The sequence below is a fragment of the Myxine glutinosa genome, chromosome 2, assembly GCF_964187855.1.
Source record: "Myxine glutinosa chromosome 2, kmMyxGlut1.1, whole genome shotgun sequence".
NCBI lineage: Eukaryota > Metazoa > Chordata > Myxini > Myxiniformes > Myxinidae > Myxine > Myxine glutinosa.
In genome coordinates, this window is record NC_136262.1 from 120,000,460 (window position 1) to 120,014,047 (window position 13,588).

The window sequence follows — 13,588 nt, forward strand, 5'->3', positions numbered from 1 at the left end:
CAATTCTGGTGTCAGAAGTGGGATCATCCAAGTGTGCAGACGAGGTGGACCCTCACGTTCCAGGTCGGGAAGGAGGCCTGCCGGCATCAAATTTGGGTAAGCATTTTTGCACATCGAAATTGAAGCCTCCTGCCTTGCTTTGGACGTGTGGACCTCTGTCGGCTGTACTACCTGGCTTGTATTCCGAACCATATTTAGTTTAAACCAGAGCAGCAGTGGGTAACGAATCGATTATACAGGGCGCCCGAGATAAGGAGGGATATCCCTCAGGTAAGCTTCCTGCGTGGGAAGCAGGTAGACCCATATGTGGGAGATAGATAATAGGTGTTAAGTTACTCCGGCGTGAGAACTGCGTTTAAGGCTAGGGATCGGGGGGCGACCCGATCTTAGGACTACCAGGAGGGATTAACCCAAGAAGGTAGGAAGAATGGGTAATAAGGTAGGAAAGGAGGGAGAGCCGTTGAAGAACACTCCAGCGTTTTACATGAAAAGAGATTATGGGTATGCTGCTTTGCAACCGAGCAAGGCATGGACTATATTGACCGAGGGTTTGAATACGCCTTGGCCAGAGGAAGGGTCATTTGCAATAGACAGGTTAGATGTGCTATATGGGGCTTTAGATGCCCTAGAGAAGAAGAAGAAGAGACTCCCACCTGATTCATGGAAGGTCTATAGTTGGTGGAAGGTGGAGGCCTTGAAGAGACAGGCAGCCTCCAGACAAGCGAGTTTGCGAGGAGAGTTGGGCAAATACCAAGATGAGCGCAAACAGGGTCCAAAGAAGCAGGGTAAACAGATGAAGGCGCTCGCAGCGCAGACAAGTCAGAGGCTAATGGTAGCCCGGATTAATTCCGATGAGAAGGAACAGGATGAGGAAGATGAAATCCCTGTTTCCTACCCCCCCCCCCCCCATGGTCCAGTCCCAGGATCTAAGGCACGTACCCGACACCAGGGCGCTATAGGGGAAACAAATGGGAGACCCCCTAAAGTTCAAAAGACCCCACAACCATCAGCCCCTCAAGTCGAGGACGATGGAGATAGCGGCACAGACACCCCGGGGTTTCCACCCCCGATAGGTCCAGGTCAGAAAGTTTACCCTTCACTAGTGGAGTATCGGGCACCAGTGCAACGTGCGATAGAAACAAAGGGAGTGTTCCCCATGCGATGCGTGGGAATAGACGCAAACGGCGTGGCAGTAAGGGAACGTGTGCCTTGGAAAGAATCTGATTTAACGGCCATGCAAAAGATGGTTCAGGAAATGTTGATCGACCAACCTTCGGATATAGTAATATTGCTCCGTCACTGGATTACAGAGGATGCCCCAGATTGGAGAGATATTTGTCATTTGGGAGCATCTATATTGCCACCAAAGGTATGGGTAAAGGCTAAAACCCTTTCATTATGGCCAATAGATGACCCCATGGCTCAGAATCCACCCATGACCGGAAACGATTGGGTCATTTTGAAAAATCATCTCCTGACCAACATTGGCAATGCGCTCGCGCCACCTGGAGGGCCAGATTGGGGAAAAATTGGGAACATAAAACAGAAAGCAGGAGAGACTATCGGCGATTACCGAGAGAGAATAGAAAAAGCGATAGCTCGATGGGGCGGGTTAGGATTAATCCAAGTCGAGGACCTACCCGCTCCCCTGGTGAACAATTACCTAGTAGAAGGGCTTCGGCCCGCATTAAAAAAACAAGTGCATGCCGTCCTTTTCGGTTGGAAAGGAATGGGGACCAATGAATTATGTACAAAACTCGAACAATGTCCGGGCTCCTCTTCGGAGGAAAAAAAGGAAATTAAAGAAGAAATGTTGCAGATGTTAGTAAGGGAAAAATTGGCCCAGCAACAAACAACAAGAACAATGGGGAGCAAGAAGAAACAAAAGGGGGCAAAAATAATGGGAAGTGACAGTGAGAGTGAGTCAAGTGATGACGAGACACTCGGTCCGGCACTGCAGGCAGCTGTGATGCAAGTACCCCGGGGACCACAACAAGGGCCTAGTGGGCCAGGGAATCAGACGTGGAGACAACCCCAACAACCCCAGTGGGCTGCTCCACCATGTTCTGTGCTAGGTCCCCCACCGGCCTATTGGTCACCACAAACACCCATGCCAGGATGGGCACCGCAATGGGGACCCTCCAATATGGGCCCCACCCCATGGGTTACCCCCAATTCGGGCATGCCATACGGGCCTTGTGCCCCAGTCCAACAAATGCCGAGGGGAGGGCAAGGGCGCCCACCTCCCTACAAAGGGGGGCGAAGGCCAAACCAACAGGGGGGTCCAGGACAGGGACCCCCAGGGAGAGGGGCATGTTTTGAATGTGGACAGATGGGCCACTGGAGACGGGATTGTCCAAATTATCCAAGGGGACCACGAGGACCCCAGGGACAGCAAGGGCCGTCATATGGAAACGCCTATTGACGGGACGAATGCGGGCCGCCAAAGGAATGTCCATTGATAACAATGACCCCAGATGAGGAACCGACCTTGACGTTAGATGTAAATGGACAACCACTAAAATTCTTAGTGGATACTGGTGCGACTCGCAGTTGTATCAATAAGGGACAACTACCTACTTTGAAACCGACACACAAAAGCGTCCAAATCCAGGGCGTTTCAGGAAAATTAGAAGTTCTCCCCGTATCAAAAGAGGCCCGAGTAATGTTCGGACCGCTAGAAGCTAAGCATGCATTTCTCATGACCACTACTGCCCCAACTAATTTACTAGGACGGGATTTGCTGTGTCGATTAGGTTGTAACATTGCGTGCACCAAAGAAGGTGTATACGTCGACGTCAGAGAATCGAACCGCGATTTGTTAATGATGGCATTGCAGCGCGCCAGCCCCACCGTGTATTGGTGGCGGTTGGAGGAAGGGGCTTTAGCAACATGGACTCATGTGATCGACACGATTGGCGCGCAAACGCAAGAAATTCGTGATTGGCTAGAAGAACACCACATAGCCACAAAATTGAAATATAATCCGCCGCATTGCACCGCATGTTATGACGCGACTGGGAGCGATGATTATTATTTAGACATGGTTGCGGCAGCTTTAGGGGAAACCTCTGATCTTCAATTATCACACATATGGATTGGCCGAGAGGGCATTGGGATTACGGTAACCTTGTCGCCACGCCAGAGATCAAAGGCTAAGTACCCCGAGGGGATGGTAGCGCATGTTACCCTTAGCACCGCCAGAGGATGGCCATCCGAGAGCATTGGATGGATGATGGACCGACTGCGGAAAACGCCAGTAAGGCGTCGATACAATGTTGAACACCGAACGGTCCATGTGTTGGACAACAATGAAGGGTTCATAATTAATTTGGCACCTCAGGACAGACGAGTTCGATTTGAGATGGTGGAACTGCCACCCAAAGCGGCACATATGGTCAGGGCGGTCCCCACGACTCCAGGGGACTCCGATGGATTGCTCAACACCGTCACTCCGTCACTATGGGCGCAACACGAGAATGAAGTAGGGCGCATTAGGAATGCACCTCCGTTGGTGATTCCAATTAAAGAAGGGTTACCTTTACCACACATTCGGCAGTACCCACTTCGGCACGAGGCCGACGCAGGCATTTTTCCGGTGATAGAATCGCTCGTGCAGCAAGGAATAATAATCGAAACCAACAGCCCATGTAACTCCCCCATTTTCCCAGTGCCAAAACCAATGACAGGAAAGTGGCGATTTGTGCAGGATTTGCGAGAGATTAATAAAATAATTCAGGGTATTCATCCGGTTGTACCAAATGCAGAAGTTTTGATGACTTCCATTCCGCCAGATGCTACACATTTTACAGTCATAGACTTGTGTTCCGCCTTCTTTTCAGTGCCAATAGCTCCAGAGTCCCAGTATCTCTTCGCTTTCACCTTCCGGGGGAGACAATTCACCTGGACAGTGCTTCCGCAGGGTTTCGCAAATAGCCCCACCTTGTTTTCACGAGCGCTGCACCGCGATCTCGCAGATGTCCAATTGGAAGGCGGCTCGGTGCTGTTGCAGTACATCGACAACTTATTAATCTGCTCTCCATCCAAGGCAGCCTGCGAGACGGATTCACTAGCGCTGTTAAATGCGCTAGCTGAGAAAGGCCACAAAGTAGGCCGGGAAAAATTGCAATTTGTGCGGGAAATAGTTACATACTTGGGACACGCGATTTCGCATGGGAGACGCGAGCTCAACGCGAGCCGGGTCACTGCCATCATGGAAACCCCGTTGCCTCGTACACAAAGGGAGGTGTTGCGATTTTTGGGAATGGCAGGGTATTGTCGTACATGGATAATTGACTATGCGTTATTAGCAAAACCTCTGTATGAGGCGACGAAAAACGACCAGCCACGGATGGTGAACTGGACGGACAATCGAATACGCTGCTACGAAGGGCTCAAACGAGCCCTGGTAACGGCCCCAACCTTGGGCCTTCCCGATTATAAAAAGGCCTTCACACTTTTCACCTATGCAGTAGGGGGATTCGCGCAATCCGTGTTAACTCAGACTCATGGAGATAAGGAACGTCCGGTAGCCTATTTCAGCAAAAAGCTTGATGCGGTAGAACAAGGCTTTCCGCTGTGTTTACAAGCCGTGGCGGCTGCCCGATACGCAGTTGAGTGGACGGCCGACATAGTAATGGGACATGCTGTCCTTTTACAGGTACCGCATTGCGTCCATACACTACTACAACAGCGAAACACACAGCATTTCACAGCCACTCGACTGATGCAATACGAAATGGCATTAATTATGGCACCCAACGTGACGGTGATGCGGTGTACCGTTCTTAACCCAGCGACACTTTTGCCAACAAAGGAGGAGGGAATCCCGCACGTTTGTACGGACGTGGTGCAGTTAATATCAACAGTAAGGCCTGACTTACAGGACACACCGCTACAGGAAGCCGATCACACCTATTACGTCGATGGTTCAGCCAAACGGGCTTGGGACGGATCCCTGTTATCTGGGTACGCAGTATGCTCGGATACGGAGACGGTCGAAAGCGGCCGCCTCCCGCCCACCTGGTCAGCACAACAAGCTGAACTGTACGCACTCACGAGAGCGTGCGAAGTAAGCGAGGAAAAAGCAGTGACAATTTATACAGACTCGGCATACGCACACGGAGTGGTCCACGACAAAGGGGCCATATGGAAAATGAGAGGGTTCCTCACTTCAGCGGGAGCACTCATCAAAAATGGGGACTTAGTGCGTAATCTGCTTCATAGTATTATGCTTCCACGTGAAATAGCTGTAGTTAAATGCCGAGGTCACCAGCGTACAGACGACGCTGTGGCCCGTGGAAACGCCCGAGCCGACGAAGCAGCAGCACAAGCGGCAAACCAACAGATTGGGTATAATATGCCAGTAGTTACGCGCAAACAGGGCGCTAAAGCGACCGCCCAGACAGACGTTCCGACATCCGCACCTACAGAGTTCGATGTAATACAATTACAAGCCGCGGCCTCAAACGTAGAACATCAAGATTGGATTAAATTGGGAGCTCAGCGCCCCGCGGAAGGACAAATGTGGACGATTAATGACAAACCCGTGGCACCGCGAGCTTTATTGCCATGGTTGGCACGCATGGCGCATCAAAATGGCCATGTGTGCCATAGGGGGGTGATGAGGCAGGTCACTTCCACCTGGGCAGCACCAGGCCTTTCGACTGTGGTTACCATGGTCTGTCGCTCGTGCGCTATATGTCAACGGCATAATAGGGGGGCACCCCCCAGACGCCACCACAACGTGGGTCACCCGGCTCCCGTCGGGCCGTTCTGTCATATCCAGTTCGATTTTTTCAATTTACCGCCTTGTATGTCCTTTAAGCATGTATTGGTAGTGGTGGACATGTTCACCAAGTGGGTGGAGGCCTACCCATGCGTCAGGGCTGACGCTATAACGGTGGCCAAGTGCCTTTTGCGGCACTTTATATGTCGATTCAGTGTCCCGCAGAAAGTGTCATCCGATCAGGGCGGGCACTTCACAGGTGACGTCATTAAAGCCGTGTTAAAGGCCTTGGGAGTGATACAGTCGTTCCACTGTGTTTACTACCCGCAATCGGCGGGACTTGTAGAACGAACGAATGGCACACTGAAAGGTAAGTTGGCAAAGATTTGCGACGAGACAGGCCTCAAGTGGCCGGAGGCCCTTCCGCTAGCGTTAATGAGCGTGCGCTCTACTCCAGGGCGCACCACTGGTCTCTCTCCGCACGAGATATTAATGGGTCGGCCCATGAGTTTGCCGGTATCGGCGCCAGTGGATATGGCAGCCCTTGAATTACCTATCATGGATGACATGCTTTTAAAGTTTTGCATAGGTCTCTCCCATGTGGCGCGCAGCATACATGAACGCGTTCGGGAGGCCCTGCCGGAGCCAGCAAGCAAGCCTATCCACACCTTCGAGGCAGGAGATTACGTGCTGGTGAAGCATTTCACCCGTAAGACTGAGCTCGAACCAAGGTGGACGGGGCCATACCAAGTTCTTCTGATCACACCAACAGCGGTGTTTTGTGAGGGCAAGTCGTCCTGGGTACATGCCACACATTGTAAGTTGGCCATACCCACAAACACAGACACCTCAAACGCACCACCACAGATCGAGGATGCTGCACCACCGCCTGTTAGGGGTGGCAATCACACTTAGTTTAATATACCGCTTTGCCAGCACTGCACCTGCCGCGTCACGCCTCAAGTGGGGGGACACGAGGGCATGGGCGAACACGGAGACATATGCATATGGCGACCAAACCGTTAAGGTCTACCGGCAGAGAGTTATCTGGGGCCAGAGGCTAAAACAGGTGTCTGCAACAGGTGCATGGGATGCTAAGAGAGGTATTAGAGGACATTGGATTGACTTTAAATTGAAATGAAAATTGAAAGGGTGGATTAGGAAAATGAATTTGTTCAAATAATCGTGGCATCTGTGGGATGCAACAATTTTGTGCCAGAATAGTGTATGGGAGCCGTCATCTGGGAAGCGTCGTTAAATGGCAGTAGGTTTAGACAGATATTGAAAGGGTTCGTGCAATGTCATTTTGGGGCTTATGGCTCGCCATTGTCTGTCTGCCAGTTATGGTGGGCAGAGGGAAGAGGGAGTGATACTGCTCTGGCCTCTTGCTTGGCAGAATTGAGTATTGCTGGTTTTACCCCTGTTCAAAATTGAGCTCTCGAGAACTGATTAACATTAGGATGCATCTCTCAAGGGACCCCTGGGTGGTCTCGAGAGCTGAGGTGTGAAATATGATGACGTTGTCTTATGGACACTTTGTGAGTGGCTAGACACGTGCCTGAAAGGGGAAATTGTATTCATAACTCATGTGGGTTGTGTCTGAAGAAAAGGTTTAAAAGGAAGTGTGAAGAAGGTCATGGAAAGTGCAAAGATGATTGGAGTGGAAAGTCGAATCAGATGGATTATTTGTCAATGACAGGTGACTGCAGGAATTGATGAGAAAGTGGAGGAAAAGGTTATAAAAGTTAATGGAAAAGACAGGAAATAAAGGAAAGTGGTTAGTTATGGACTGTTGTTTCGTGATAAGAAGGTGATACAAGGGGTTGGCTTGCACTGGGGGGGAGATGGTTGGTAAATCATGTATTATTAGATGTAGGGAAGATGATTAAAAGGAAGGTATTTTCGGAAATTGGTGAAAGTAAATATGGCATTCAAATTTCCAGACACGACACAGGAAATGCGGCTATGAATAAGCCAACCATCTGAGAGATAAGGTAACTAAATGCCAATTGGTGGGACGGGGGGCTAGGAATTTGATCATGGTGTGTGTAAGAAAGTATTTTTCAGGATGGACAATGAAGAAACCGCCGTCGGAAGACCATGATCTTGACCATAGAGGCCGTCGACCTGAATGGGTCCTTCAACAAGGCAGATGTGACCGGCGCTTCAGAATTTTGTATTGATTTTTGTGATGACTGTGATACTTGTGTTGAAAAATCCCTTGTGGGAACTGGCTGATGCCTGTATTGATTTTTGTGATGACTGTGATACTTGTGTGGTAAACCCCTTGCGTGTACTGGCTAACGCCTCTTATGTATTATGAATGATTGGCGAATAGATAGTCTCGCATTAGTAATGGAACGAATTGGAAACGAAACCCGAATCGCAGAACTACAATTGGAAAACGAATTAGTGCATATGCGAACGATGGTGATGCAGAATCAAGTGGCTTTGGATATGTTGTTGGCAGAAAAGGAAGGAGTATGTGGGGTAATCGATGAACCTATTGATGCTTGGGATTCTGATAATGATTATTTTAGTTGGGATGATTATACCTGTGATTTAGAAAGTGTAGGTTCTTTTAAAGGTTATTGCTATTATGCCAGCAGTAAGGAGCGGATGGCAAACATGTATCCGGAAGAACCACCCTCACCACCACTTACACCACCCAGCAATCACATGTACAAGGCTTGATGGCATTGAACGTAGATTGTTTGCCCTAATTCGCGAGGACCACGCCTGCATAAGGAGGGCCCTAAATCTGGCTGGCAACTGGGTCGCACCTACGCCGCTGCGAGGGTGGATTCGGAATCCGGCCGGGCGGCAGCAATCTCTTAACCAGGCGCCGTCGTCGCGAATTATGGCTAACAATTTATGCGTTGAATGTTAGACGGCCAGTTAGGGCCGGTATCTCTCTTTGAGCATACGTGACGCTATGTCGTGCCTGGCATGTGACTAATTGGGATGCTAACCACTAGGTATACGGTGTCTTTCCAAGGAGTTGTCTTGTAAAGACAAAGGAAGGAACTGTTAGCCATTAGGGTTTAAACCCCATGACTCAATTGATCATAAACATCTGAAATTATATATCGTGCTTCTGAAAACTGATTTGAACTCAGCTGCAGGCAGAGGCGAGTGGATAAAATGTGGTTTCGAGGCTCGAGGTGCAGGGTGGATCCTTAGCCCAGTAAACAAGTCCTTGAATGTATGTGCCAGACAGTAGATAAAATGCTCGCGACCCACGTACAGGGAAAACATGTCGCCAAACGCCTCCTTCATGAAGGGAATAATTAATTATATATCTTTGTAGTTTCTAGTATGTCTCCTAAATCAAGGATGTAACCAACCTTGGAAAGAAATATAGACATTACACATCCTTTGATAGTTATTGTATTCAGCATGTGTATCCAATCATTCATCTACCATTTAGCCTAGTGTATGAGAATATTTTCTTCGGCCTGCGCTCGGGTCTGATATGTTTAGATAAAGAGCCAAAAAGGCTCAGCCTATCCTATGCTTACATCTTTTTGTCTAAGTTTGGCCTTCTTCAGGAAGGGACGAGGGAAGGTGGGTCTTTATGGCCCAGGTTTTGCTATGTCTTTAGCGCAGATTCTTGTCTGATATTTTGCTATAAATGAAATGCCTTTTTACTTATTTTGCAGCGAGTGTCTTGAGGAATTGCCCGCTGCGTGTTAGGCGGTGCATTCTCGAGCCTTGCTCCACACTGTGTGTTTGTAATCGATTTTATTAAACATTGTTGCTCTGATTCTTCTTCTTCTTCCTTCCCTTGAGGTCTTCGACCGACATGTATGTATGTGTGTGTATGTGTGTGTGTGTGTGTGTGTGTGTTTTCACTGTACACACCTTGTCCATGCGAGTCGAATGGTTCAGGGTAAACTGAAATACACGGCATAAAAGGTCAATCACTGAACTCCATCCACATGTCCAATTTTATCAGCACCTTTTACTATAATCATAAGGGAGAGTACAAATCTGGAGAAAGTGACTTTATCCCTTATTGTGTGTAATGTCTGGGATTATTGATGTTCACAGGGATTGCTCCTTAGAACTTACATTGAGTGGCGTAAGGTGGGTATTGGGTGATGACGTCATAGGCTGTGTGCGCACACACATACAACACACCACGTAGTCACTTGAACTCATTAGATGTGATATTATTTTGTAAACGTCAGGGCCCTGCCCATCATCATCAGACGTTCAAATGAGAGTGATGCGTTTGTGTGTTGTGATGTGAAAGGAAGATTTCTGATAAGGTTCATGAGACACTGAACGAGGGTTAAAGGTCATCAAAGGTCACATTGTTACATCATTTAGTTTACCTTTACTACCCACCAATGACTTACAAGAGCAGAACTTGTCCCCATCTGATCAAATTTACAAACAAATTGGAACGAATGAAAAGGAAAAAAGAAGAACGTAAAATGTGTAAACTCACTGTTATAATCGTAACCTGCACACTCAGAGACACAGGTGAGAATCAAGAATTGAACACATCATGCGATTCCTTGAAACTCTGTTAGGTGCATCGGTTCAGCCACAGGTAACGAAGCGACGGAAGATGAAGAGTTCTTCGGTTAACGGACACGTGGTTGATGAGAGGTGCTGATGATGGGGAATGCTGAGCTGGAGTACAGTGATCTGGTGAGCTTGAATAGAAAATGATCTGGTGAGCAGGTGAGTTAAAGTAGTGACAAGTTAAAAACAATTACCTCCATCCACAAAATCGGGCCAGGCTGCAGGGTCTGGGACGTGGATGTTTGGGTACTGTGGATGTGTTTTGGGGTCAGGAGGTACCACATGTTCCTGCTGAGCTGTCACTGGAGACATCAAAGGTCAGGATTGTCTTTAATTGCCCCCCACACTCCCTGCCCCTCTCCCAACCCCAACACCAGGTTGTAATTGTTGTTTTTAAATTTCCCCTCCATCCTTTACCACAAGTGCTCAGCAGGGAGGCAGCCAGCAGGATGAGATGCTTCGCCATGTTGTGGAGATGCCTCTGGGATGGCCTTGGAAGGTAATGTCGGCTCAAGGTGAAACTGGCACGGACAAAGGTGAGTTTGACACAAAGTCTGCACCCTCAGCGTTATCCTGCCATGACACACAGGATGTCCGTCACCTCCATTTAATCCCACCAGGCCTTGAACTCACAAACTTTCATACCCAGGAAAACATCAAACTGTGATCAATATGTAGCATGGCAAGGGCAATGATTGATCATGTAGACTCCCACAGTTGTTTTTCAAATAATTTACATCACAGCGATTTAAAACAAGTGACAGTGATGTACAGTCTGTTATAGGGTGTTGTAACACGATAACAGCATTGTGTCATCCCTCATTAGTAATGTGTAGCTGCACGATGAGACACGTCGCCATTTTGTGCAGTGATATTCATCAGGCATAAAAGAGCGTGAACAAATTCAAATGAAATACACTTGGATTTGATTAAAATACATTCTCCATGGTGAATATAATCAATGTGGATTTGATTAAAATACATTCTCCATGGTGAATATAATCAATGTGGATTTGATTAAAATACGCTCTCCATGGTGAATATAAACAATGTGGATTTGATTAAAATACACTCTCCATGGTGAACATAATCAGTGGATTTGATTAAAATACACTCTCCATGGTGAATATAATCAATGTGGATTTGATTAAAATACACTCTCCATGGTGAATATAATCAATGTGGATTTGATTAAAATATATTCTCCATGGTGAATATAATCAATGTGGATTTGATTAAAATACGCTCTCCATGGTGAATATAATCAATGTGGATTTGATTAAAATACACTCTCCATGGTGAACATAATCAGTGGATTTGATTAAAATACACTCTCCATGGTGAACATAATCAGTGGATTTGATTAAAATACACTCTCCATGGTGAATATAATCAATGTGGATTTGATTAAAATACATTCTCCATGGTGAATATAATCTGTGGATTTGATTAAAATACGCTCTCCATGGTGAATATAATCAATGTGGATTTGATTAAAATACACTCTCCATGGTGAATATAATCAATGTGGATTTGATTAAAATACACTCTCCATGGTGAATATAATCAATGTGGATTTGATTAAAATACATTCTCCATGGTGAATATAATCAATGTGGATTTGATTAAAATACACTCTCCATGGTGAATATAATCAATGTGGATTTGATTAAAATATATTCTCCATGGTGAATATAAATCAATGTAGATTTGATTAAAATACGCTCTCCATGGTGAATATAATCAATGTGGATTTGATTAAAATACACTCTCCATGGTGAACATAATCAATGTGGATTTGATTAAAATACACTCTCCAGGGTGAATATAATCAATGTGGATTTGATTAAAATACACTCTCCATGGTGAATATAATCAATGTGGATTTGATTAAAATACACTCTCCATGGTGAATATAATCAATGTGGATTTGATTAAAATACGCTCTCCATGGTGAATATAATCAATGTGGATATGATTAAAATACACTCCATGGTGAAGATAATAAATGTGGATTTGATTAAAATACACTCTCCATGGTGAATATAATCAATGTGGATACGATTAAAATACATTCTCCATGGTAAATATAATCAATGTGGATTTGATTAAAATACACTCTCCATGGTGAATATAATCAATGTGGATTTGATTAAAATACACTCTCCATGGTGAATATAATCAATGTGGATTTGATTAAAACACACTCTCCATGGTGAATATAATCAATGTGGATTTGATTAAAATACAGTCTCCATGGTGAATATAATCAATGTGGATTTGATTAAAACACACTCTCCATGGTGAATATAATCAATGTGGATTTGATTAAAATACACTCTCCATGGTGAATATAATCAATGTGGATTTGATTAAAATACACTCTCCATGGTGAATATAATCAATGTGGATTTGATTAAAATACACTCTCCATGGTGAATATAATCAATGTGGATTTGATTAAAATACGCTCTCCATGGTGAATATAATCAATGTGGATTTGATTAAAATACGCTCTCTATGGTGAATATAATCAATGTGGATTTGATTAAAATACACTCTCCATGGTGAATATAATCAATGTGGATTTGATTAAAATACATTCTCCATGGTGAATATAATCAATGTGGATTTGATTAAAACACACTCTCCATGGTGAATATAATCAATGTGGATTTGATTAAAATACACTCCATGGTGAATATGATCAATGTGGATTTGATTAAAATACACTCTCCATGGTGAACATAATCAATGTGGATTTGATTAAAACACACTCTCCATGGTGAATAGAATCAATGTGGATTTGATTAAAACACACTCTCCATGGTGAATATAATCAATGTGGATTTGATTAAAACACACTCTCCATGGTGAATATAATCAATGTGGATTTGATTAAAACACACTCTCCATGGTGAATATGATCAATGTGGATTTGATTAAAATACACTCTCCATGGTGAATATGATCAATGTGGATTTGATTAAAATACATTCTCCATGGTGAATATGATCAATGTGGATTTGATTAAAATACATTCTCCATGGTTAATATAATCAATGTGGATTTGATTAAAATACCGTCTCCATGGTTAATATAATCAATGTGGATTTGATTAAAATACATTCTCCATGGTGAATATAATCAATGTGGATTTGATTAAAATACATTCTCCATGGTGAATATAATCAATGTGGATTTGATTAAAATACATTCTCCATGGTAAATATAATCAATGTGGATTTGATTAAAATACATTCTCCATGGTTAATATAATCAATGTGGATTTGATTAAAATACCGTCTCCATGGTTAATATAAT

General features: G+C 45.2%; 1 protein-coding gene across 3 annotated transcripts in view; it reads right to left on the bottom strand.

The window, feature by feature from the left end:
* The window catches only part of LOC144890651 (uncharacterized), a 71,422-nt gene that overhangs the window by 49,313 nt on the left and 8,521 nt on the right, over window positions 1-13,588 (bottom strand). For 2 of the 3 annotated variants that reach the window (XM_078771562.1, XM_078771561.1), the window contains exons 2-6: window positions 10,682-10,837; window positions 10,459-10,566; window positions 10,185-10,199; window positions 9,803-9,844; window positions 9,593-9,625 (exon numbers count right to left, since the gene is read on the bottom strand). In XM_078771562.1, coding sequence (XP_078627688.1) covers window positions 9,593-9,625; window positions 9,803-9,844; window positions 10,185-10,199; window positions 10,459-10,566; window positions 10,682-10,730 — 247 coding nt within the window. In that variant the 5' untranslated portion in view covers window positions 10,731-10,837. The remainder of the gene's footprint in view (window positions 1-9,592; window positions 9,626-9,802; window positions 9,845-10,184; window positions 10,200-10,458; window positions 10,567-10,681; window positions 10,838-13,588) is intronic. The other variant, XM_078771564.1, reaches the window with a different exon arrangement.